Raw genomic sequence first — 27,920 nt, forward strand, 5'->3', positions numbered from 1 at the left:
GCAAAATAGGATCCGCCGCCAGTGGTGACGTCAAAATTCCGCGCGTTAACTCGATGTGGACACCTGCCTCGGGAATGAGTCCTGGGATTTCGCAGTGATGGTGCACTGCAGTTACGTGTGGTTCAGAAAGGTCCGTGTCCGGTGTTTCTCATCCTGTTGCTCAGAGCATGGTGCCTGTAGCGCCACCTGAGAACTCTGGTTCCCCTTTCCTCCCCCTTTTTCTTTCTGGGGGCCTCTTATCTGCTTGGTTCTACTGTAGTTGTCTCCTCTTAGCCCTACCAGGAGTCAGGCTTGGCCCGTGAGCGATGTGAAGACTATATCTACCTGGAACGGTTTAGGACGGTTGTTTGGAGGGATAAGGTTTGAGGTTCTTCAGGGGAATTGTGTGCACGCGGGATGGGGAGCTGGGGAAACCTGCCTGCCTTTTAGGCATGCAATATGGTATACATAGTGTGTAGGGTTGACGCTTTCTTTTGGCTCAAATAGTCTATTTTTCTGCTTTTAGGTAATAATATCCATAGCCTGTTCCTATATATGTTTTTCTCTAGTGTACTCTTTTTAAGAGCTTTCTAAAAACTACTCATCAGGAAACGAAAGTAATGTAATTGGCTTGCCTTCTTGCAAGAAATTTAGGTCAGTTTTTATGCAGTGTTTATTTTAGACATCGTTTCTGTAAAATTTACAGCTGCTTCAAAATTAAAGAAAAAAATCTTAAAGAACCTCACTAGTAATGTTTTGAGACTTGCTGGCGTCATTAAAAATGACAACAGTCAGATACTCATTTTAAGTTTGGTTTCTAAACCCCTAAATATGATGAATCAATGTGTTTTACACATTGAATAGAACTTTTAAAACAGAACTTTCTTTTTATTGGCGAGAGAGAGTCATGGTTAATAATATTCTGAATTAAATTATTCTTTCTTTTCTTTCTTTCTTTCTTTCTTTTTTTTTTTTTTTGGAGTTTGGAATTTTTTTGTTTTTTTCAGTAAGCTCTATGCCCAATGTGGGGCTTGAACTCAAGACCTTGAGATCAGGAGTCACCTGCTCTACTGACTGAGCCAGACAGGCACCCCAAATTAAATCATACTTCATACAGTCCTCTATTTTCCAGAAAATAGGTAGCCAATAGAAAAGAAACATGGGAAAGGTAGTATTGGGGTGTATGAGGTAACTAATTCTTCAACCAAAAAGAAACTGCTTCTTTGTGTGTTTGTGTGGCTCAGTTCTGAAAGGCTGCTTGTGTAACCTTACTGTCCTAAACAGTTACTTCCACTAAATGTTGTTTGCAAGGGGAATCTGTTCACTTATACGTGACTCATTTCTGATCTATTCTGGCAGAATCAAAGTATAAGTTCTTCATCTGCAAAAATACTCTGGCTAGCGCTCAAGTTCATCTTTTATATATTCCTTCCACCATGTTCCCTTAGAACACTCTATTTCATGAGTACATTTGTGTACTCAAAACCTAAACTTTAAATCTTTGTTGTGCTCCCATCCATTGCAATCTGAGAACTAGACCGCATCAGAATCACCAAGGGAGCTTTTACTAAATGTGCTAGTGGGATCTATCCTTATCCCCTCCTCCAGAATATAGTGGAATGGTCAGTGGACTATACATGTTTTGGAAAAAGATGTTTTTAGTACCTAACCTATGCTAAGTGACCAAAGACTGTCAATTAAAGAAATTGCTCTGTAAGGAATTTTGATAGTTTGAGAGGTTAGGATCTTTACCTGCAGAAGTTTAGTGAGGAAAACAAATATTAAATGCAATATAAGATTTCAAAAGGCATAATAATAAAGATATGGTCTAATTGCTGAGAGAGTCCAGCAAAGTCAGTGGTAAGTATTGACTAGAGGAATAAAGAAAGACATCAGAAAATTGACATTTGGGTGGGTTTATGGTAGAAACATTTGACATTGGAGGAAAAATCTGAGCAGAGTGGCATGGAAATGTGATAGTAGATTATGTAGTACAGAGCAAAGAGAGGAAGGAGAGATGGAGATTGAACAAATGAAAAAAAAAATGGAAGAATAAGTTAAGAACTTTTACTACTGGGAATTTTAGACTTTATTTCATAAACAGCAAAAACAAACATGAATGGTTTTTGAGTAGGGAGAAATATAATTAGAGATCAAATCCATTTTCAGAAAAATAGCTCAGGCAGCAGGACAAAGGCTGAATTGAAGGAATGATTAGACGTTGCAAGAGCGTTTTAGAGCCAGTGTAATGGTCAAAATACTAAGGCAGTGGTATCAGAAAGGAGAAATAGGTAATAGAGCTTTGAGAAAAGAAGCAGGTGTAGTCAGAGATTCCCCATTATAGACTCCATGACTAGATAAATGGTGGTTCAATTATTTGAGAGAATATTGGGGGAACAGAATTTACCTGGAGAAAAATGTGGTTTTGCCATGTTGTATATCTACAGTGACTATTACCCTTTCAACTAATGTCTAAGAAAAAGTTACATATTTGAGAGGTTTCAAATATGAATTAAATGCAGATCTTGCTCTTGGTTGCTTTAAACTATTAAGCTTACCTCCTGATGGAGATAGCCAACAGACTAGATATATAGAATATTTCACCTAGATGATAGTTTACTGGTACAGTCTGATATCACCTAGAGGAGAAAATCTAGATTGAAAAGTGAGACAGGGCTCCCACTTGATTAAGCATCTGACTTTTAATGTCTGCTCAGCTCATGATCTCACGGTCGTGAGATCAAGCCCTGCATCGGGCTCCCCACTGAGCATGGAGTCCGCTTGAGATTCTCTCTCTTCCTCTTCCTCCCCCAATCCCCCCTGCTTTTTACGTGCATGCACTCTCTAAAATTAAGTAAGTAAATCTTTTGAAAAAAGGGGGGACAGTGTCAGAAACCTTGAGACACAAAGTGGGATAACTAACAAGTAAAAAAAAAAAAAAAGAGATCTTAAGGGAATTAATCAAACGGGAGAGGGAGGTCAAACCAGAGGTGAACTAAGGAAAAAGACTATAGATTTGACAATCAGAAAGCTAATACTGATTTTTTTAGGAGCTTTAGTGGTAAAAAAAAAAAAAAAAAAAAAAAAAAAGAATAGGGAGTTCTAAGTTGGTAAGCATGTTTGGTATACAAATGATCTCTTTCTCTCTCTTTTTTTAAGTATGGAAACTTCATTGATAACCTAAGACTCTTCACCAAAGGAGGAAGTGGTGGAATGGGTTACCCTCGTTTAGGGGGAGAAGGTGGAAAAGGTGGTGACGTCTGGGTTGTCGCCCATAACAGGATGACTTTAAAACAACTTAAAGATAAATATCCTCAGAAACGATTTGTGGCTGGAGAAGGAGCAAATAGTCGGTAAGTATTTACTGAATGACTTTGACTTTAGAAAATTAATCCCAGAGGAAAAAAAGGTTAGAAAATCAAGATTGAATTGGTAATTTGAAGTAAATTATATTCTATATTTGTAAATGAGCAGAAGTCTACAATAATTATCTCAATTCTAGTAAAGATAAAAAGGGTAGATACTATGGAATGTTTCAGTTTTTAAACATTTTTATCCTTTTCTTTTCTTAGTGTCTGTTTATATTCTTTTGCACTTTGCTGTGAAAACAGAAAATGACCTCCACTATCTTCTAAAATTAAATTTTTAGCAATCTTTAGGAAACCTTTTTCAAATCTCAACTGTTCTACCCACCCTACCATCACCAGTAGTTCTGCTGGGGTCTTAAGATGTAGAGCCTGTTTCTCCAAGTCCCTTGTATATTTTCCTTTGGCTTGTTTTGGTCTTCTCCCTATAACAAAATGTTCCATTTATTTTTTGTAAATTTTTGTTATTTTTTATGGAATATATGCTGCCCTCAAAATTTGAAAAGAACTTTTTAAAAACCGTACTCAGTTACCTGTATTTTGGAAGTAGTGCTTGAACCAAGTCTTGAGAAGGAAATAGAACTTTGCCAGACAATCAAGCAGGAAAAGGTGTGTTGCTAAGTGTATAACAAAAAAGGCAGTGCATTAGGAGGGAAAAAACTGGTGAAATAATACTTATTTCTAGCATAACTGTGGTACAAATGGGGTGGCTCATTTTAAAACAAAGACATTATAGCCCAGATCATGCAGAGCCTGATATGCTGTGTTACAGTGTTTGAAGATTATCTTAGAGTGATGGGGAGCCATTGAAAGATTTTAAAGGGACATTAATAAATTAGTGTCTTAGAAAAATCACTCTGGGGATAATTGGTTAAAGAATGAATTGGAGGTGTTGATTGAGACTCAAGATAGGAGATCAATTTGGAGAATATTGCAATATTTCAGAAATGATGAAATACACAGTGTTTGGTCTATACCCATCATTCTAGTTTCATCTCCCTCTACATTCTGTGTTTTCTGCATTTCAGTCATGTTGGCTTTCTTTTAGTATCTTATACTGGCATTTGTCTTCTATCACTGGGGCTTTGTTTGTGTTACCTTTTCTGTAATGCTTTTTCCTCCCCTCATCCAATTGCCTTCTATGAACCCTTTGGATTTAAGCCGACATCTTTTTCCTGACCTCTCTGATGAAGTCAGAATTCCCATATGAATTGTAAGTTCTAATTCATAAGACTTGTCATAGTTATAATTTTCCATTTTCTCATGTATTTGATTAGTGTCTGCTCTCTTAACCAGACTACCGCTGAGGTCCATTAGGGCAGGGAACATAACAGTTTAGATCATTTCTTCCTAGATTTCTAGTAGAGTGACTGGTACATAGTAGATATCAGTTAACATTAGTTGAATGATGAATTAGATTGACAGAAGTGGATGGATTAGAACTATATTAAAGAAGTAAAATAAATAAGACTTGGTGATTGATGGAGTGTTGAAAGAGAATAATAAATCTAGGCCAACTTCATGTTTTGACTTGAGGTGTGGGTAGATGATAGTATCATTCTTTGAAAAGGATTACAATAGAAAGTGGCAAATGAGATGTAGGGAAAGGAAGTTTGAAAGATCTTTGGAAATGTAAGCAAACACTTGAAATACAGGTCTGTGATTGAGGAATATGGTCAGGTCTAGAGATAAATTTGTTGATCATAAGCATGGACTAGGGTAGGTGCATTACAGAAGAGAAAAGGATTGAGGATCAAATTCTGTTATTCACCAACATTTAAGGAAAAGTAACAGAAGGTGTGATCTAAAAATAGAAAGTTAGGAAAGACTTAGTGTCATGGAAGCTAAGGAAGAATTTAAAGGAGGAGGAGGTAACAGTTTTATTTATCTTGTGCAGTTCAGGTAAATTAAGTTGAATAAACTTACTGAATGCCAGCATTTGAATGTATTATTTTATAATTTTATGAATTATGCCACCATATGTCTGTATTTGGGTCCTGCAAGAAGCAGGTACCAAAGTAAGATGTGATGAACAAGAGAGTTATTGGGAAAACACCTATAAGGACAAATTGGAGAGGGACCTGAAGGATGTTGGGAAAGTTGTCTGACCACTGTGCAAATCTAAGCCTTACAAAGGAGAGAAAGAAAGGCAAAATTTTAATCCACTGTGCAGTTTTAAGAAAATTAAGGCAAAGCTGATAGTGACTCCTTAAACCAAAGGAGGAATTCTTGTCTCCTACAAAGGGGCTGCCTTAGTTACCCTGCCACACCTAATCATTGGTAAGAAGTAGACTGTGGGAAGCATCATCTCTTTAAGATTTCAGAGCACATCAGTTTGGGTCATGGGTCATTGATGTTCCCTGCAGTCAGTTGTAAGAGATGCATTTTGTGGTCCACTATGGCATGCAATGTTCAATGTTATTTTTAAAATCAATTGTTCAGTGTTAGTTTTCGTCAATAATCAGAAATCTACAAGAGCTTTGCAAGGTACCTTACATGACATTTTGTTTCTGGCTGTAGAACCAAAAGGGAGACTCTTGGATTGATGAAATTGAGCTATCATTTATTTTCATTTTGCAGTGATAACAGAGATAGTGTCTATTTTGTTTAATTCAGCGCACACTTAATGAGGATCAAGTATAAACAAGATACCAAAATGATATCTTAGATGTAGTACACTCAAAGATGAACTCATACATTGAGGTATGGTATATCATGCTGTGATTTTAAAGTATTACTTTTTAAATCTCAGTGCACAAGCTTTGTGTAAGTTAATTAAATTCATAAATGATTGATTTGAAAATAGATTGGTATTTTAACTTTTTGAAATATGTATTTGGAGTTTAATATTTAATACAAGGGAGTTTTTTTATATGCTGGTATCTGCACATTGCCTCATTTATCCCCCATTTTACCTCAAGAATGTGCTTTCCAATCAGTCTGTGCCAAACCACCAAGCTTTGTCAATACAACCTCACCACTTGCACCTACCCCCACCTATCCTCATTTTCTGTTTTTCAAACAAAGCTCACTTAATTCCATCTAAAGAGATTTGTTCCCTATTGAGTGTAAATCTTAACTCCCTTATCTTCTTTTCCTTGAAAGATTTGTTCATGTGCTTTAGTTTTTAGGATATGAAAAGGTTAATCATGGGAAAAAAAGCTCAACTATTAGACAATTTTAAATACTCTAAACTAGTGTTTTTAGACTCTGTCTTTCAATTTTTTAATAGGAACTTTTAAACCATTTTTGTGCCATCCATACTGAGAAACATTTTACATTTTAGCCACACATGTATGTTACTCTATTTTCTATCCTGTGGTATGTTGTACATTGTTGTTTTCCTTTTTTGGGGGAGAATATGCATAATATGAAATTTACCATTTTAACATGGATAGTTCTGTGGCATTGTACTACATTCATCTTGTTGCACAGCAATCACCTATCTTATTTTAAGTGCTGGTTTTGACTGTATTTTGAAAAACATTGCCTTAGGGTCGTAAAATCAATTTATAAGATTTCATATAAAAAGCAGAATAGGGGGGCGCCTACGTGGCTCAGTGGGCTAGGCCTCTGCCTTTGGCTCAGGTCATGAACTCAGGTCCTGGGATCGAGCCCCACATCGGGCTCTCTGCTCGGTAGAGAGCCTGCTTCTGCCTCTCTCTCTCTCTGCCTGCCTCTCTGCCTACTTGTGATCTCTGTCAAATAAATAAATAAAATATTTAAAAAAAAAAAAAAGCAGAATAAGAAACCGCACTATCATGAGGTAGGGTTTCACAAAACTTTTAAGTCATATATATATATGAATTTGTATGTGTACATATGTGTGTTTGTGGGTGTGTATGAATGATGACTGTATTATTTCTCACTGAGTTGCAATTGAAAAACTGAAAACTACTGCTTTGAAGAAGCCATGCCTTCAGCATGTAAATCCTTTAAAGTGTTCAAGATCTGTATAAAAGTCTGTTTCTTCAGCTATAAAATAGGGATAATAATAGTACCTATTTCTCTTTGAAAAAAATTAATAAAATTGATAAAACCCTAATCAGACTTACAAAAAAGAAAGGACCTAAATAAATAAAATCACGAATGAGGGAAGAGAAATAACAGCCAATACCACAGAAATACAAATAATTCTAAGAGAATATTATGAAAAACTATATCCCAACAAATTGGACAACCTGGAAGAGATTGATTAAATTGCTAGGACATATAAACTACGAGAACTGAAATAGGAAGAAATAAAAAACTTGAACAGCTTGATAACCAGCAGAGAAATTGAATCAGTAATGAAAAAACTCCCAACAAATGTCTACCAAACATTTAAAGAAGAGTTAATACCCATTCTTCTCAAACTTTTCCCAAAAAATAGAAATGGAAAACTTTCAAATTCATTCTAGGCCAGCATAATCCTGAACCAAAACCAAACACTGCATATAAGATATGGGATATATAATATATCCCTTATATTATATAATAATATTATATTATTATTATAATACAATATAATATAATATTATAATATTATATTATAATATAAGGGATATAAGCCAATATCCCTCATGAACATGGATGCAAATTCTCAATAAAATACTAGCAAATCAAATCCAACAGTACATTAAAAGAATCATTCACCATGACTAAGTAGGATTTATTCCTGGGCTACAGGGGTGACTCAGTATTCACAAATCAATCAATGTCACATACCACATTAATAAAGGGAGGGATAAGAACCATATGATCCTTTCAAAAAATGCAGAAAAAGCAATTTGACAAAGTACAACATCCATTTATGATAAAAATCTTCAACAAAGTAGGGATAGAGGGAACATCCCTCAACATCATAAAGGCCATATACAAAAAACCCATAGCCAATACTGTCCTTAATGGGGAAAATCTGAGAACTTTTCCTCTACAGTCAGGAGCAAGACAGGGATGTTCACTCTGACCACTGTTGTTAATATATAGTACTGGAAGTCCTACCCACAGCAATCAGATAACAAAAATAAAAGGCATTCAAATTGGCAAGGAAGAAGTCAAATTTACTATTTGCAGATGACCTGATACTCTATTTAGAAAACCTGTAAGACTCCACCAAAAAACTGCTAGAACTGATACATGGATTCAGTAAAGTTGTAGAATACAAAATCAATGTACAGAAATCTGTTGCATTTTTATATACCAACAATGAAACAGCAAAAAAAGGAATCAAGGAATCAGTCCCATTTACAGTTGCACCAAAAACCATGAGATACCTATGAATAAACCTAACCAAAGAGGTAAAAGATCTGTGTTCTGAAAACTATAAAATATTGATGAGAGAAGCTGAAGAGGACACAAAGAAATGGAAAAACATTCCAAACTTACGGATTGGAAGGACAAATAATGTTAAAATGTCTGTATTACCCAAAGCAGTCTATATATTTAGTGCAGTCCCTATCAATATACTGACAGTATCTTTCACAGAGCTAAAATAAATAATCCTGAAATTTTTTGGAACCACAAAAGACCCAAAATAGCCAAAGCATTCTTGAAAAAAGAAAAGCAAAGCTGGAGGCATCACAATTCTGGACTTCAGGTTATATTACAAAGCTGTAGTGATCAAGTGATCAGTATGGTGCTCGCCCAAAAACAGACACATAGATCAGTAGAACAGAAGAGAAAACCCAGAAATGAACCCACAACTATAGGTCAGTTCATCTTGGAAAAAGCAGGAAAGAGTATTCAATGGAAAAAAGACAGCTTCTTCAACAAATGTTGTAAGGAAAATTGAACAGCAACATGCAAAAGAATGATACTGGACCACTTTCTTACGCCATACACAACAATGAATTCAAAATGGATTAAAGATCTACATGTGAGACAGGAAACCATTAAAATCCTAGAGAAGAATATAGGCAGTAACCTCTTTGACATTGGCCATAGCAACTTATTAGATTGTCTCTAGAGGCAAGGGAAACAAAAGCATAAGTAAATAAACTTTTGGGACTTCATAAAATAAAAGCACAGTGAAGCACACAATCTAGAAAACTAGAAGTCAACTTACGGAGTGAGGAGATACTTGCAAATGACATATCTGATAAAGGGTTAGTATCCAGAATATGTAAAAGATAATAAAACTCAACACTCAAAAAACAGTTAAAAAATGGGCAAAAAACATGTCTTTTCCAAGGAAAATATACAGATGATTGACACATGAAAAGATGCTCAATATCACTCATCATCAGGGAAATACAAATAACAACTGCAATGAGATATCACCTTACAGTAGTCAGAATGGTTAAAATTAACAACACGGTGTTGGTGAGGATTCCGAGAAAGGGGAAACCTCTTACACTGTTGGTGAGAATGCAAATTGATGCAGCCACTCTGGAAAACAATATGGAGGTTCCTTAAAAAATTAAAAATAGAAGTACCCTATGATCCAGTGATCACACTACTGGGTATTTACCTCCAAAATAAAAAATACAAAATCTAATTCAAAGGGATACCTGGACCATAATGTTTATAGCAGCATTATCAGCAATATCCAAATTAACAGGAAGATCCCAAATGTCCTTTACATGATGAATGGATAAAGTAGATATGGTATAGATATACAATGGAATCTTATTCAGTCATTAAAAAATGAGATCTTGTCATTTGCAAGATGTGGGTGGAACTGGCTAGTATTATGGTAAGTGAAATAACTCAGAGACAAATACCATATGATTTTACTTATATGTGGAATTTAAGAAATAAAACAAATGAACATAGGGGAAAAGAGAGAAAGAGGCAAACCAAGAAATAGATTCTTTTTTTTTTTTTTTTAAGATTTTATTTATTTGACAGAGATCACAAGTAGGCAGAGAGAGAGGAAGGGAAGCAGGCTCCCTGCCGAGCAGAGAGCCCTACTCGAGGCTCGGTCCCAGGACCCTGAAATCATGACCCGAGCTAAAGGCAGAGGCCTTACCCCACTGAGCCACCCAGGCAGCCCCCCAAGAAATAGATTCTTAACTGTAGAGAGCAGCTGATGATTTCTAGAGGGGACGTGGGTTGGGAGGGATGGGTGAAATAGGTGGTAGGGATTAAGGAGTGCGTTTGTGATGAGCACTGGGCATTGTATGTAGATGTTGAATCTGTATGTACAATTGGCTGAATAAGTGGTACATAATTATGTGATAGCTTTAACGTGGTTGTTATCGTTATGTAATTGTATTATGTTTTTGTTTGTATATTTTTCTTCAACTTAAATCATTACCTATTATTATTATTATTATTATTATTACTTATCTTGTTATCTGTTTTATTTTTATTGTTTTTATATGATAGTCTGAAATGCAAATAAACAGCTGATGATTTCTAGAGGGGACGTGGGTTGGGAGGGATGGGTGAAATAGGTGGTAGGGATTAAGGAGTGCGTTTGTGATGAGCACTGGGCATTGTATGTAGATGTTGAATCTGTATGTACAATTGGCTGAATAAGTGGTACATAATTATGTGATAGCTTTAACGTGGTTGTTATCGTTATGTAATTGTATTATGTTTTTGTTTGTATATTTTTCTTCAACTTAAATCATTACCTATTATTATTATTATTATTATTATTACTTATCTTGTTATCTGTTTTATTTTTATTGTTTTTATATGATAGTCTGAAATGCAAATAAATAGCAATAATTTTCTCTTCTTCTGATATTTGGCCATTTAACATCTGTACCAACAAGAAAAGTTGGTTTCTAGTCTTTGTAAGCCATTATATTTGTTCAGTATAGTCCATTTAATATAGTGGGTTTTCCCTATTTTAATTTAGCTTTATTTTTTTGTAGAGTTAATGCACTGAAAGGGTCCAAAGGAAAAGACTGTGAAATTCCTGTACCTGTGGGTATTTCAGTAACTGATGAAAATGGTAAAATTATAGGTAAGTGTAGTATAGATTCTAAGGTTGTGAAAATGTACATATTTTTTAAAGTTGTTTGGGAACTGTGAGGAATAGCTCCTTTTTAAACTTTTAAAAAAATTTAAAAAACTGAGCCTGGGTGGCTCAGTGGTTTAAGCCTCTGTCTTCAGCTTAGGTCTTGATCTCAGGGTCCTGGCATCGAGCCCCACATTGGGCTCTCTGCTCGGCAGGGAGCCTGCTTCCCCCTCCCCCACTCTCCCTGCCCCTCTGCCTGCTGTGATCTCGCTCTCTGTGTCAAATAAATAAATAAAATCTTAAAATAATTTTGTTAAAAACTACTTCAATTGCTAATTTATAAGAGATTTGAAAACTTTATATAAAAGTTGTTCAAGGGAAAAAGAACTTTTCAAGGGGCGCCTGAGTGGCTCATTTGGTTGTAGAGTCAACTTGATTTCAGCTCAGGTCATGATCCTCAGGGTCCTGGGATCATGACCCAAGCCCGCATCAGGCTCCTCACTCACTGGGGAGTCTACTTGAGATTTTCCCTCTCTCTCTGCCCTTCACCCTCCTGGTACACATGTGCTCACTCAGGGTCTCTCTGTCTCTCTCAAATAGTAAATAATTCTTTTTTTAAGAGTTCAAAATTAACTGTTAGAGTTAAGATTATTGTAAAGATACAGATTTATAAGTTGGAAGTTTTTGGCATCTGTTTCTGAATGCAAAATGTCATTAATGATTAGCTCCAAGTAGTAATCTTTGTTCTAAGTATCTTTCTCTGTCTTTTTAAGGAGAGCTCAATAAAGAGAAAGACAGAATTTTGGTAGCTGAAGGAGGCCTTGGTGGTAAATTACTCACTAATTTCTTACCACTGAAAGGCCAGAAACGAGTCATTCGCCTTGATCTAAAACTTATAGCTGATGTAGGCCTAGTGGGGTAAGTATCATTTGTATTTTTATTTTTATAATTTGATAAATAGTTCATAAGTAGGAGATAAATATGAATGGTAATTAGGGACCAGTATTATTTGTGGAATTTGTGTTGTCTGTATACATTGAGGATGCTGCTAAATACAGTTATTTTAACATTGCAAATATGGAGTTTCACAATTAATTTTTATTTATAAGAAGAGAGGAAGATCACAGCAATTGAGTAGGCTAGTGGGAATGGTAGAGAATGAATCAAGAAAGGAAATCAATCAAACGCAGTAGTATAGGAAGGTGAAAGAAGATTACCAGATATTAAGGAATAAAATTAAAATTCCAGACCACATTTTATGAAGTGTATAGGAGGAAAGAAAAAGAAAAAAATGCTTGAGATACTCCTACAAGTCTTTATAGAGGTATTGCTCTGTTGATCAGGTGGCTAACGGCCCATACAGACAGTCTCAGCCATCAGACTTAGATGTTACTGAGCATCAAGTTGGATCTCACTGTGACTGTTTCCCTTTCCTTCATGCTCTACTTACGATCTGTCCATTCTCAGTACTGCAGACCCTACAATGTTGCCCTCTTTCACAGGCTTCCTTTGTTTCATCAAACAGTGCTGTTTGGCTGTAGAGTTTGCAGTGCTGGCACCTGACTGAGAGGGATAGATAGCAAGCTAGAAAGTAGGTAAAGGAAGGGAAGACTTTGGCTTTGTATTTCTTCTCTTCTGTCTGCCTGGCCCCCTTCAGCATTACGCAGAAGTCACATGAAAGACTTAAGAAAGAGATAGAGAACACTGCCTATTGCTGGCTCTACTTCAGACTTCCAGTTCCATTCCGTGCCTTACATAGCTTCTTTTTAACTCTCTTTATCTACCACTCCAGCCATCTCCCTGCTTCTTTCCCAGAGTAATCAGTCTGAATCCCTCACTTCTTGCCATGCCTGTCTAGCTACTAGGTCTTAACAGCAGTGGCTTAGAATTCATGAAGGCCCCATTCTTGCTGACATTATAACAGGGATTATAACAGGGAAGGATGTGATCCTGGTGTTCAGGCTTGCCATTTGCATTTAGTCTTTTCCATAAAACTTAGTTATCAGGCATAGTTTCTTTAATAACATTCATTTTTCACAATGTTGTAGGCTTAGTAAGGTTTTCTGAACAAGACTGAGAATCTAGCCATTTGCAGTCTCATTCGTTACAAAAATGTGTTTCAAATTCTGCAGAGACCTCTGCAGACTAAGAGCCTCACAAGGCTAAGTGGTAAAGGTGGAGTGAGGATGGGGGACTCAGGTGAGAGACTATTTGGTTTAGAATCTCATATCCACTGGAGATCACCTGGAAGGTCTTGGGTAAGTTTTAGAATGTCTCTAAGCTTTTGTTCTCTCTTTTTAATAGTGGCTAGATACATTGCTAAAATGTGAATAAGATAACACATTTACAGCACAACACATGCGTTAGATTTATGAATGGGTAATGAATGATAGCTGCTAACATCATCATCATTACATTGCCAGTTTATTGGAGAGTACATATAGTGAAATACTAAGCTTTTTAGAAGTGGATTTGATTCCTCAGCGCCTTCAAAAGGAATCAGTCTGCCTCCATCTTTATTTCAAAGTGCTATTTTCCAGAACCATGAGAGAATGAATTTCTTTGTTTTAAGCCACCCAATTTGTGGTACTTTGTTACAGCCGCCTTGAAAACTAATATATTTCTTATTCTTCTCTCCTCTTAATATAGAATGTGCAACAGAAAAAAAAAAGTGGATTTGATAATACAGTCTATAATTGATGCATCCAGTTTCTCTTTTTTTTAAAGCATCAAGTTTCCTAAGTACAATGCTTAATGTATATATTTTAATGCTTTTAAATTAGCCAACTGTTCTTAAAAAGTTACTACTGTGAGTACCAGCATAAACAGATAACCTGTTTTCTGGTTTCAAGAATGAACTGAACTTTAGAACTAAGGTGCTTATCACTAACGTATTTGTACTGCTGTTGTCAGATCTGATCTTTGCATAGGTCAGATTTCAGCCTCTAAAATTTTTATTAAGTACTTTTCAGGAAAAATTTCAATTATCATTTCTTCAACCATTGGCATCCTTTTTCTTCATAGGATTTCAGTTTCCTTGGAAATAGTCACTGGCACTTTTCTGCATTTAATACTGTTATGAAAATAGGATAATGGAAAGAAATAAGCAAGTCTAGTTAGGGATAATCATGAATAAAAATTACTGCAATTTGCATTTCAGAAAGTTAAAAGGGCCTGGTATAATGAGGTGTAAGATAATACTGTATTTTTTTAAAAAGACAATACATATTTCCATAGGAAAATGAGTCTTTGGGGCGCCTGGGTGGCTCAGTGGATTAAAGCCTCTCCCTTCGACTCAGGTCATGATCTCAGGATCCTGGGATCGAGCCCTGTGTCGGGCTCTCTGCTCTGAGGGGAGCCTGCTTCCCCCTCTCTCTCTTCCTGCCTCTCTGCCTACTTGTGATCTCTCTCTGTCAAATAAATAAATTTAAAAAAAAAGAAAAAAGAGTCATTAAAAAAAATTGCACTAATTTTATTTTAAATTTATTATAAGGATATATTTAATGAGATATTTTAATTAAGTTTATTTTGAATGTTAAAAGAGCTCTACTAAGAGGTTATAAATTTTTATAGAATTTCAGATTAATAGTTGCAAACTATTACACTATTATTCCAAGTGAAAGTTTGGCTTGTATTGTAAAAAGAGCTTTCTCCATTTTGAGTGAAATCTGTGAAGACAGGGATCACACTGGTCTCATTGATTGCTGTATTTCTGATGCTAGTATATTGCCTGGTTAGGTAAATGATTAACAAATATTATTTGGAAAAATTTAATGAAAATATCTGCATAGAACTGAGGAAATCATCTCTTAAGCGACTCTCATTCCTTGTACTTTCATATATGATGGGCCTTTCCTAAGGCAAATTTAGCAATAAAATCAAAGCCTTTAAACAATATATATTTTAATTATAATTCAGTTTTTTCTCATCAAGAAATATATCTCAAGAAAGAGATTAATGGTATATGTAAAAGTTCAAGGAAAGGGGTATGTGGGGTGGCTGGGTGGCTCAGTGGGTTAAGCCTCTGCCTTTGGCTCAGGTCATGATCTCACGGTCCTGGGATTGAGCCCTGCATCGCATCGGGCTCTCTGCTCAGCGGGGAGCCTGCTTCCCTCTCTCTCTCTGCCTGCTTCTCTGCCTACTTGTAGTCTCTGTCTGTCAAATAAATAAATAAAATCTTAAAAAAAAAAAAAAAAAAAAAAGGAAAAGGGCATGTGGGTGGCTCAGTCCATTAAACCTCTGGCTTTAGCTCAGGTTATAATCTCCCTGATCAGGCTCCCTGCTCAGTAGGGAGTTCGTTTCTCCCTCTCCCTTTGCCCCTCCCACCTTGCCTGGGCTCAGGTACACTCTCACTCTCTCTCTCAAGTAAAATTTTTAATATAAAAGTTCAAGGATAATAACTGTGGTGTTTAAAGTTTTTAAAAGTTAGACAAATAATAAATGCTAAAAGAAAATTTTCTTAAAGAAAAAGTATCTATTAATTCCACCACCTAGGAGTGACTGTTAATGTTGGTATATGTCCTTCTAGCTGCATACATTTTTTTTGCAATGTTATTTTTAATAGTAAAAAATTGGAGATAACCTAAATGCCTAACAATAGGAAATTAAGTAAATTACAATGTGCCCTTGAAAAGTGTTCACCATATATTATTACTCAGTTTAAAAAACAGGCCAACCAGCTATGAAGTAATCTTTCAGGAAAAAAAATCAAAACTGAACCTGATCAAGGCTTTTTCTCAAACTAACAATTTATAGAAAAACTGGGGCAAAGGAGCATGCTAAAGGACATCATGGGGGTGTCAGCAAAAAAAAAATATATATCCAGACTATGGGAAAGAAATGCTATAGGACAAATGACCCAGTTTCCTTAAAAATAAAATTACAGCAGCACCTGGGTGGCTCAGTCAGTTAAGTGCCCAACTTGATTTCCACTAAGATCATGGTGTCTGGGTCCTAGGATCAAGCTCCCTGTGGGGCTCCACACTCACCAGGGAGTCTGCTTAAGGATTTTCTCTCTCCCCAAACCCCTCCCCCTGCTTGCACTTGTAGCGCACACTGGCTCTCTCTCTTTCTTCCTCAAATAAACTTTAAAAAAAAAAAAATGAACTAAATTACAAAGAGAAAATAAAATGGGGGAGATCTTTACCAAAAGAAATTTTAAGGGATACATTAACCAGTTGTAATACACGGGCCTTAGGTGAGTCCCTGTACAAAGCAACTTTAAAAGAAGTATTGGGGGGGGTGCCTGGGTGGCTCAGTAGGTTAAGTCTCTGCCTTCAGCTCAGGTCATGATCTCAGGGTCCTGGGATCAAGCCCCAAGTCAGGCTCTCTGCTCAGCAGGGAACCTGCTTCCCTCTCTCTCTGCCTACTTCAGATTTCTGTCTGTCAAATAAATAAATTAAATCTTTAAAAAAAAAAAAAAAAAGAAGAAGTATTGGGAATGTGTAATTTGTTGAAGGTAGGCTATTGCTAAATGAGATTCATTACTTCTCTCTACTTTTGTATATATTTGGAAATACAGTATAAAACATATTAAAGAAAATTTATAAAGCAATATAAGCAATATTTTGTCATTGTTTGGCTAGAATTAGTGGATTGTTAGTATTTTCATTAGTTTCTTTTTGTTTTTCTATGATTTGCAGGCTTTTTTAAGATAATTGAATTATACTCCCAATACTAAAACATCACTAGTGTCCAGCATAAATTTATCTTTATTTTTTTCATATGTATATTTCATTCAAGTTTTTCAGGATTATTATTTTTAAAAAATAATTTATGTATTTGACAGAGAAAGACACAGTGAGAGAGGGAACACAAGAGGGGGAGCAGGAGAGTGAGAAGCAGGGCTCCCACAAAGCAGGGAGCCCGATGCAAGGCTAGATCTCAGGACTCCGAGATCATGACCTGAGCCGAAGGCAGACACTTGATGACTGAGCCACCCAGGCAGCCCCTTTTGGGATTATTTTTAATTTATAGTCTGTTTTTATTCCCACAGGTATTCAAGAAATGTACTTGCTGAAATGTTAGAAATTCAGAGATAATCAAGTATTGTTAACAATACTAATATTTGTTTTAATTCATTACATTATTTTTTCATTTCAGATTCCCAAATGCTGGAAAATCCTCTTTGCTAAGTCAGGTTTCTCATGCAAAGCCTGCAATTGCAGATTATGCATGTAAGTATCATTTGTTGTGTATTTTAATATGTGGAGGTAAATTTTTAAAGACTCATCTTTCTTTGAATGTGAATAAAGTGACAACTCTGAGGTAGCCTTAGTGTGAAAACTTGGCCACCAGCGTACATGCATTTCCCATTAATCCTTGAAATCTCTTTAGCTCTTCACAAAGTTCCTAGTACTTGTTAGATACTTGCTTCTTTGCATTTATTTCTCCTTGCATAACCACTTATTTAACTTAGTTGTGATTTTCTGAGCACCTATCCTTTATCAAGCACTGTTCTTTCTATTCATTTAGCAAGTATTTCTGTGAACTCCAGTGGGTTCTGTAGAAACAAAGATGGGTAAGCACTGTTCTGACTCTTACTGAGCTTATAGACTAGTAGGGGAGGGCATATATATCATACCTGACTATAAGAGAATATATTATGATTCTGTGAAAGAGTGTAGTTAGCTGCTTTAAACTTTGGAAAGGTGTAATGCTAGGGCTGAGGTATGAAGAATACTTGCATTAATCAGTGAGAGACAGTGGATGTGAAAGGTACTTCCGTCAGAGGAAGTAGCAATGTACACAAAGGCTCTCTGGTGGCAGGGAGATCTCTGTGTCTAGAGAACATGTAATAAGGGAAAGAGGGAATTGATGAGGCAGGAGATGTAAGTAGAAACTATATCATACAGACCAGGTAGGCTTTGCTCTTTATATCTAAAGAGCAGCTCATAGCCTTTTAATCAAAGGATGAAATGATTAGATTGCTTTTCAAAAAGATCTCACCACATGTGATGTAGAAAATGAATGGGTGTGGGACCTAAATGGGTCTGGGAAGAGTAGTTAGGTTATTGCATTAGCTAGATGAAATAGAGTGGATGCTTAGACCACGTAATAAATAAATGTGATAGAGTCTCTGTTATCATTAAACGAAAAGATATAGAAACATCCATTGACCTGGAAAATACAATTAAGCCATTCTAAAATTAAACTCTGATGAAGTAGAGTTAGTTTGGTTCTAATTGCTGTAAATTATGTGACCATTATTTATTGTTAAAGTATAGGAGCTCTTGAGAAGGAAAGAGGAAGAAAAGTTCAGAGTCATAGGAAAGAGGCTAGTGCAGAATTGATAAGGTTTGAGGATAAGTGAATGAGAAAGGACTAAACAAATTTCGCCCACAGACCCAGTGATAGAAACCTAAATTCTGTTCTACCCAGCGGCACCTTTATCATGCTCCTTAAAGTACAGCCAAAGAACTTTGAAGCCCACTGATTAGATTAGCTTTATGCCTATGCAGATTATAATTGTATTTTCCACTCCAACAATGAGAATATTATCTGACTTAAATTGTTTACCAAAAAATAGTAATATTTTTTTATACATAATGGTAAGACAGTTTTGAGAGTACCAGCCTTATTCTAGCCTAAATTTATTATTTCTTTTAGTTACAACATTAAAGCCTCAGCTTGGAAAGATTATGTATGATGATTTCAAACAGGTGAGTATTTTTAAAGACATTTGGTTAGAAGTGCTTTTGATGCTTGGACTATGTAATATTTGATTGTTTCTATGGTGTTGGGGGGAAAGGTAGCAGAATTTTGTTTTTGGTAAATGAGACCATGATCGAATCAATTCTCCTGAGCATGATAATAGTAGAATATCATATGAAAATATAACTTTTTGTCCTTCCAAAGTTTAGGTCCAGTTTATCGTTACAGCATAGAATCTTCTTTATCTCTTTGATCTCTGTTTGTTCTCATTGCAAGTCTGTATTTTACTGTATTTGATTATGGATTTTTGGTTCCTAAAAACATTTTCTAAAGTACATGGAATTTACTTTATTCCAGCTTTCTCTTTCTAAAACAAATTTTTTTTAATTGCAAGGGATTCTGGTCTAGCTATTAAAACTTATTTTTCCTTAATAAAGAATAACTATAAATCTTTTGAATAATTAGAGTAAAAACAAATAACAAAGGAAAGTAACAAAATTTTTAAAATATATAATGTATGACAAGCATTTATGCTCCTTGGTATTTACGCAAATGCAACATACACACAAAAACCTGCACATGGATGTTTGTAACAGCCTTGTTCAGAAGTGCCAAACCTTGGAAGCTACCAAGATGTCCTTCAGTAGGTGAATAGATAAATAAATTGTGGTAATAAGGGAATATGATCTAACACTAAAAAGAATTGAGCTGTGAAGGCATGAAAAGACATGGAAGAACTTAAATGCATATTCCTAAGGGAAAGAAGCCAATCTGAAAAGGCTACATACGATATGGTTCTAACTATGTCACAGTCTAGAAAAAGGCAAAACTATGGACATGACAAAAAGATCAGTGGTTTCCAAGGATTAAGGGGAAAGAAAGGATGACCAGTAGAGCACAGGATTTTTAGGGCAGTGAAACCATTCTGTATGATACCATAATGGTGGGTACATGATGATATACATTTGTCAAAGCCAGTAGAATGCACAAAACCAAGAGTGAACCCTAATGTAAAGTATGGACTTAAGGTGATAATACATCAGTGACACATAAAAGATTTATGTTCATTTATATAAGTTATTTAACAATAAAAATTTTTTTAAAACTTTATTATATAGAATAAGTAAAATTATAAATAATTTGAATATGGAGAACAATATATAGAGGAAAAGAGAACATTGTAAATTTTAAGGGAAACTTAATTCTCAGTTGCAAAATTCTAAGATGGAGAACCTGCAAACAAAATTTTAGGACATGAAAAAAATCTTTTCAGGACATGAAACCTTTGTTGCATTTTGTCTATATGACTGCTTTGTCATATAGCCACAGTTTCCTTTAAAACTGTGAAATCCGGGGCACCTGGGTGGCTCAGTGGGTTAAAGCTCAGGTCATGGTTCCACGGTCCTGGGATGGAGCCCCGTATCAGGCTCTCTGCTCAGCAGGGAGCCTGCTTCCTCCTCTCTCTCTCTGCCTGCCTCTCTGCTTACTTGTAACCTCTGTCTGTCAAATAAATAAATAAATAAAATTGTGAAATCCTATCCACAGGGGCAGTGTATGAAGAGCAGTGCTTCTCAGCCCTTACTGCACATCGTTACAATTAACTGGATGGCTTCAGAACAACAATGATAAATGAAGCCTAGGCGCTGGAGATTTGAAACCAAATTCCTTGGGGTAGGGCCTGGGTATCTCTACTTTTTAAAAGATCCCTGGGTGTTTATAATGTGCAGTGAGGTTTGAAAACCACAAATACAGACTAATAGTTAATCACTTACCATTTCAAAAAGGAGATATAAGAACCTTTTCTCCTGGGGTGCCTGGGTGGCTCAGTCGGTTAAGCAGCTGCCTTCAGCTCAGGTTATGATCTCAGGGCCCTGGAATCGAGCCCCACATCGGGCTCTCCACTGAGCGTGGAGCCTGCTTCCCTCTTTCCCTCTGCCTGCCGCTCTGCCTACTTGTGATCTCTATCTCTCTGTTGAATAAATAATAAAAATCTTTAAAAATATATATTTTTTAAAAAATAAAATTTAAAAAAAAAGAACCTTTTCTCCTTCACTTTTCAAAAATGGTCAGTAGTCCTCCTGGTAGAACATAAACAGAAAAGGAACAGTGGTGCCACATAATCAATTACATATGGAATTTAAAACTCGAAACTATAGAGCTATAAGTCTATGTCTGCTGAATTACTATCCCTCTATACTTTTAAGAACTCAGAAAGTTGAAATTCTGTGACAGGTTCATGTTGAACAATATAATCGATGGAATTCTAAAGAGAACTTATGTGATTAATAAATGTTAAACTAATCCCTAGAATTCTTAGATTGTTAGATTAGTAAGTAAAAATGGGACTCTAATTTCTGATAACAAATGGTTTTGATTCTTAATATCTTGGTTTTATAAATATGCAGTGATAATCACAAATTAGTAACTGTATTTGAAATAGGAAAATTTGGGGATGTAATTATTTTCTTTTTTTTATTAAACCATCTAATTTTGTATTAGATATCAGTAGCTGATCTTCCTGGTTTAATAGAAGGAGCACATATGAACAAAGGAATGGGCCATAAATTCCTCAAGCATATAGAAAGAACCAAACAACTACTGTTTGTTGTAAGTCATATGTGTACCAGTGTAATGTTCAAATGAATGTGAAAATCAATGTGTTTAGTTTTCTTTATCTGATATGTCGTTTGCAAATATCTTCTCCCATTCTGTCAGTTGTCTTTTGATTTTGTTAACTGTTTCCTTTGCTGTGCAAAAGCTTTTGATCTTGATGAAATCCCAATAGTTCATTTTTGCCCTTGCTTCCCTTGCTTTTGGCAATGTTCCTAGGAGAAATTCTTTAGAATAATAAAATTAAAAGATAAGGTACTATCACATGTTATTCTACTAAGTGTTTAAATGGGAGTCAAATATAGTAAGTAATCTTCGTTTATAACACAGAGTGGAGATGACATTACTATATCCGATGTAAGTTTGGCCATACTTATCAAGGTTTAATTCTTTAAGGCTGTCAACATACTGTTATGTTATTATAGAGTATCTCTTTCCTATTTCATTGATGGTGTTGGAGCTATTTATTAGATTGTCTGTATCTCATACAAATTGTTTTATCCATACTAGTTTTTTATTTCATTAATATTATAATTTCATCAGAATAATTATGGCTGTCTTTACACCACAGTTTCTCTTACTCATTTTGAATTACTGAATTAACAATGTATAGATTGAGAAATTATTTTTAGCTTGAGAAAGTTAAACATTTCAAAACAGAAATTTGTAGCTGTAGTTGTGTCAAAAGCTGTCTCTTTCCATCTTTTTTTTAGGTCGATATTTCTGGATTTCAGCTTTCTTCCCAAACTCAATACAGAACTGCCTTTGAAACCATAATACTGCTTACAAAAGTAGGTTTTCTGTTTTACTGTGTTCTGTATTTGGTCTGACATGTAGGCATATAGAACTGTATTAGATAACAGATAATTAGAATGAATACATATTCTACCTCTACTTTTTGAAGCTTTGAAGTCAAAGAATCATCTAAGCTTGCTTTCTCCAGTTCTGTGTTAACCCACGCTTCAACCTATTAAAACCAGTGAAATTCTCCTTTATTTTAAATCTCTGTTACATACTTCTCAGACTTTATTCTTGCTTGAACTTTTATTCCTACTTTTTAGACTATTTCTCAGTCTGTTTTTTTTTTTTTTAAAGATTCTTTTTATTTATTTGACAGAGAGATCACAAGTAGGCAGAGCAGCAGACAGAGAGAGAGGGAAGGGGAAGCAAGTTCACCGCTGAGCAGGGAACCTGATGCAGGGCTCGATCCCAGGACCCTGAGATCATGACCTGAGTCAAAGGCAGAGGCTTAACCCACTGAGCCACCCAGGCGCCCCTCGTCTTTTTTTTTTTTTTTTAAGAAGATTTTATTTATTTGAGAGAGTGTGAGTGGGGTGAGAGGCAGAGGGAGAAGCAGCTCTCCATTGAGTAAGGAGCCTAATGTGGGGATTGATCCTGGGACTGTAGGCTCATGACCTGAACCAAAGGCAGATGTTTAACCAACTAAGCCACCCAGGCACCCCTCAGTCTATTTTTTTGCTTTTTTCTGTTCATTCCTTAGATAGCATTCCGTTACAGTTAATACACCGATGACTGCCAGATCTTTCTGATTGATACCTACGTCTTCTGGTCTTGCTTTAGACCAGCCAACTAATGGATATCTTTCACTGGCTGTCACATTACGTTCTCAAACTTAATATGCATACAACTGAACTTTAATGGTTTTGTAAACCAGAATCCTGGGTGTTAGTCTCGCTTCTTTCTTTCTCACCATCTGCATTAAGCCCTATCACTTCCATATCCTAAATCTTTGAAATTCATCTATGTGTCTTCATCCACACTGTTATAATCATCAGCCCTCCTCACTAGAATGTTTTAAGTATTCCTGTGTCACCACATTGCTTCCAGTCTCACTTCTCTCCAGTCCATTTTTTAAAATTGAAATGTAGTTGACATACAAAGTTACAGTATTTTCAGGTGTATACAACATAGTGATTCAGTAACTCTATATACATCATGCTATGTTCTCCACAAGTGTACCTTCCATCTGTCACCACACAATGCTATTATAATACCATTCTCTAGGGGCGCCCGGGGGGCTCAGTGGGATAAAGCCTCTGTCTTCAGCTCAGGTCATGGTCCCAGGGTCCTGGGATTGAGCCCCGCGTCTGGCTCTCTGCTCAGTGGGGAGCCTGCTTCCCCGTCTCTCTCTCTCTCTCTCTCTCTCTGCCTGCCTCTCTGCCTACTTGTGATTTCTGTCAAATAAATAAATAAAATCTTAAAAAAAAATAATACCATTCTCTAGTTCTATATTTTTTATTCTATTTTATATTTTTAAATATGGCAGCTAGAGTGATATTTGTGAAAAAACCAAGATAATGCTTGTTCTTTGCTTAAAATACTTCAGTGGGGGTGCCTGGGTGGCTCAGTCAGTTACGCCTCTGCCTTAGGCTCAGGTCATGATCTCGGAGTCTGGGATCAAGCCCCACATCAGGCTCTCTGCTTACTGGGGAGCCTGTTTCTCCCTCTCCCTCTGCCTGCCTCTCTGCCTACTTGTGCTCTCTGCCTGTCAAATAAATAAATAAAATATTTAAAAAAAAAAAACACCCATTTCCTAATTTATGGTCATGAAAATTTACTACTAAGCACACTTACTTTTTCTAAGAATAATATAAATATAGCATTAGACTGTTACTATTTACTTCTGAATTTTATCAGTGTGCTTAATAGAAGTCTAGATATCTGTATTTGGTCCTATGTACAAATCACTATGTCTCTAAGATGTCATTTGAATTAAAATATATTAACATGTGACCTAACCAGTGAGCATTTTATGAATTTTCTTTGTCATTTAATTTTGTGGTTATTGAGGTTTATTGAATTTCAGAAATGTCAGTGGGCTCTAGATTACCCAGGCCTACAAAGTAAAGAAAGATATTACCAAATAGGTAATCTATATATTTATTTTAATAAAATTACTTGTTTTTTGTTTTTTTGGTTTTTTTGGAAGGAATTGGAGTTGTACAAAGAGGAACTTCAGACAAAACCTGCACTTCTGGCAGTTAATAAAATGGACTTGCCAGGTGCTCAGGATAAATACCATGTACTGATGAATCAACTCCAAAATCCTAAAGGTAAACCCATTTGTTCTTTAATGCCAATTTAATGATTACCTATTGCGTGCAGAAAGTGCTAAGTGGTGTAATCAATGCAAAAGAAAACTGATAATTGCTACTCTTAAAAAAAATTATGTTTGAAGAAAGAACACATTAATATGAAACTTTAAATAACATTGTAACATAATACTTATCAAGTTTCAGAACTGTGATATGGACAGTAAGTTAGCAGAGACAAAAGGAAAAGTCGGGCTTCATAAAGAAGTGAAATTTAAACTAGGCCCTTAAAGAGTTAATGGGAGTTGGATCAGAAGAGAAGAAAGTCAGCATCTACCTGTAAATTCTTTTACTTTAACATACTTCACAAGTTCTAGACCTTCATTCCCCTAATACACTATAAATTTAAAACCAGAGCAAATAGTTCTAAAGAGATATGTATCTTTGCAATGCCAGCAAAGTACCCTGAAGAGTCCTAATTTCTAAAAAGAACTTATGTACCTACATATGTGTGACATAGAATAATAGTGCTGTTGTTGCAAAAGGATTTATTTGTTTGAAATTTGTTCCCAAATGGACCACTTCGTGTAAAGGAACTTAAAGGGACTCTCCATAGTTTTGAATATTGACCTTTGCAGAACACTTCCTATCCTACAGTAATGATGCTTTCATTTTTCTGAATCTAGAAGAGGAGAAAAAGTCAGGTGGATAGAAGGTGTCTAATATGTTTTTAAATGGTACTAATTCCCTGTTTTTATCCTTCTATAGAAATGAGGAAAATAAGTTATAGTATACTGGGGCTATCACACAGCACCAGAAGATCCTTTCTCCCTTACAGAAATCTTTCCCTTGCATAATTTACGTATTGGAGCTGTCCTTGAGTTAATAAATTACTTTCAGGATATAAATATTCCTGGAAATACTGAGTACTCTTTATTCTATAATGTCACTTGCTTTATGAGGTCATTAGATCTATTTGCTAGTTGGTCTTGCAGAAAAGGGAATTTACAGAGGAGGTGTCAAAAGGGAGAGTAACTCAAGAGTTTGTGCTATTTTGGTCTGTCATAAAACAAAATACAGTGACCTCAGTGATAATTCCTGAGTTAACATCTTTGGACTTCTTTGAGGATGTTCGAATCTCACAAATGAAGTTCCATGTTTACTTGTACAGTCTCTTTCAGTCCAGCCTTTCCAGTGCATATCCATGTTAACCCATCCCATCAATGTGCTGTCTCCCTTCCCATTGTCTTGAAGGCAGGGAAGAGGAAAAAGTAATATAATAGCTGTCAGCCCCTGTGGGGTGATAGATTGAACTCATCTGAAATGATTTCCCATTAAAATGTCCCCACACCCCTTTCAATTTTAGTACAGCTCCTAACGCCAGAGCCTGTAGTTTAGGGTAGTTTAGTAGTTAAAGCCTGTAGTTTAGGGCAGCTAAAGGCCACCTGTGTATTGAGGCAAGTGACAAAATCCCAATCATGAATGATGTTATTTTTATACATACGTCTTTTAGAAAATCTGTGTTGCCTGACTTCATTGAGCTCCTCCGAAAAAGCAAATTTTTTGCTTCTGTAAATAGAGCATGTGTGATTTATCTTTTATTTTTACTTAATTTGGTTTAAAATATATTCATCCAAAAAATATTTGCTAAGCACCTATCATGTGCTTAGAATCTTGCCATTGTCATTTGTAAAAACAAAAGTTTCTGAGAGGTTATTAATGAGGGAAGGAAAAAAAGAATAATACTAGTTTTTAGTACCTTGATTCATAAACCTCTAATATAGTTTTAATTTACTTTCAAAGACAATGAAAATCAGCTTAGTTTTATGCTCCTTGTTTCAGATTTTCTGCATCTATTTGAAAAAAACATGATTCCAGAGAGGACCATGGAGTTCCAACATATCATCCCCATCTCTGCAATTACAGGAGAAGGAATTGACGAATTAAAGAACTATATAAGAAAATCTCTAGATGAACATGCCAATCAGGAAGATGATGCATATCATAAGAAACAGTTGCTTAACTTACAAATTTCCAGTACAATATCTTATAGTGAGCCACCACCAAAAAATTATTAGCCCCAGATAGATGTAATTTAAATCTATTAAAAATGATACTGAGGGGCACCCGGGTGACTCAGTGGGTTAAACCTCTGCCTTCGGCTCAGCTCATGATCTCATGTCCTGGGATCGAGCCCTGTGTCGGGCTCTCTGCTCTGAGGGGAGCCTGCTTCCCCCTCTTTCTCTGCCTGCCTCTCTGCCTATTTGTGATGTCTCTCTCTGTCAAATAAATAAATAAAATGTTTTTTAAAATTAAAAAAAATTTTAAATGATACTGAAATTATATTCATTTGAAAGTTTTTCTACAGACATGTATTCTTTAGAAGGTTTATTAACCTTCTGCTATAAATGCCATCATTCAAGAACCATACCTTCTTGTTTTGTAGTTACGTGTATAGATAATAAAAAACTAAGACCTAGAAATGACAACTTATATTTTATGGCCAATCTACCCATAATAAAATCCTCTGATATTCCTGTAGTTATGACATCTCTAGTGAGATCATTTATATATATATAAACAGAAGAGCATTCTCTAGAATATTATTCAAATGAGCAACCAGGTTTTGTTTTTGAGTCTGTCGTATACCTGGTTCTACTAATTATATAATAGTTACCTTTTTTGGAAAACTTCAAAAACCTAAATTTTAACGTATTTTCAGTAATAATAAAGATCACTGATAATATTTAACAGAAACCAGCAGGTAGATGATTATAGTTTCACCTTTTGGAAAACGTTCTTTCTTAATTATAAATCTTTTTTCCTGCTTTGGAGCAGTATGGTACATGTCTCATTTTCTTGAACTCAAATCTGCCTTGTTTTCATATTTTGGTAAAGAGAAGTAATAGGAAGAACAGATTTGAAACAATATTATCAATCATCAGTATATTGATATTAAAATTTCTAAATTTCTGTGTTTCAGAAATACAAATTGGACATTTTCTCTTCATCAGTTTTATTATAAAATATATATGTTCATTGTAAGAAATAAAACATAAACCACCCAAAAGCATATAAAGGAAAACAACTTCCCATCTTCCTGCACTGGGCCGTCTCATCCTTCCCAGAGAAAACCACTGTTAATAATTTCTTATTTCCAGCAGAATTTTTTAATTGATTTATCTTTTTACTCAAATGAGTTCATTATATAAACCTTTTCTGAGTTGGGTTTTTTGTTGTTGTTGTTCAAATAGTAGCAAGTTAATGAGCTTTTAAAATTAATTCTTCAAAGCTGCTTTTAAATTATTAGAAATTTTTTTGGAATTTAAGCCTCCATGAAGCTTTTACATATGGTTATAGTATTAC

At 35.5% G+C, this 27,920-nt stretch overlaps 1 protein-coding gene across 2 annotated transcripts; it reads left to right on the forward strand.

Annotated features, from left to right (window-relative positions):
* On the forward strand, window positions 1-26,888 carry GTPBP10 (GTP binding protein 10). Of its 2 annotated transcripts, XM_059171066.1 has the most exons (10): window positions 1-130; window positions 3,139-3,332; window positions 11,153-11,244; window positions 12,012-12,156; window positions 17,341-17,414; window positions 18,847-18,899; window positions 21,391-21,498; window positions 22,215-22,292; window positions 24,452-24,575; window positions 26,397-26,888. In XM_059171066.1, exons 1-10 carry the CDS (start codon window positions 98-100, stop codon window positions 26,630-26,632), a joined length of 1,137 nt encoding a protein of 378 aa, XP_059027049.1. In that variant the 5' UTR covers window positions 1-97; the 3' UTR covers window positions 26,633-26,888. The 2 variants fall into 2 exon arrangements, with proteins under 2 accessions (XP_059027049.1, XP_059027050.1); XM_059171067.1 differs by lacking the exons at window positions 21,391-21,498; window positions 22,215-22,292.
* Window positions 26,889-27,920: the final 1,032 nt, after the last annotated feature.

Source organism: Mustela lutreola, chromosome 4 (assembly GCF_030435805.1).
Source record: "Mustela lutreola isolate mMusLut2 chromosome 4, mMusLut2.pri, whole genome shotgun sequence".
Classification (NCBI taxonomy): Eukaryota; Metazoa; Chordata; class Mammalia; order Carnivora; family Mustelidae; genus Mustela; species Mustela lutreola.

Excerpts from the sequence above, each read along its gene's own strand:
- GTPBP10 (XM_059171066.1), top strand. The coding sequence starts at position 98 with ATGGTGCACTGCAGTTACGTGTGGTTCAGAAAG. Across the intron at positions 18,900-21,390 it reads TGTATGATGATTTCAAACAG|ATATCAGTAGCTGATCTTCC; the intron begins GTGAGTATTTTT and ends ATTTTGTATTAG. Across the intron at positions 22,293-24,451 it reads CCATAATACTGCTTACAAAA|GAATTGGAGTTGTACAAAGA; the intron begins GTAGGTTTTCTG and ends TTTTTTTGGAAG.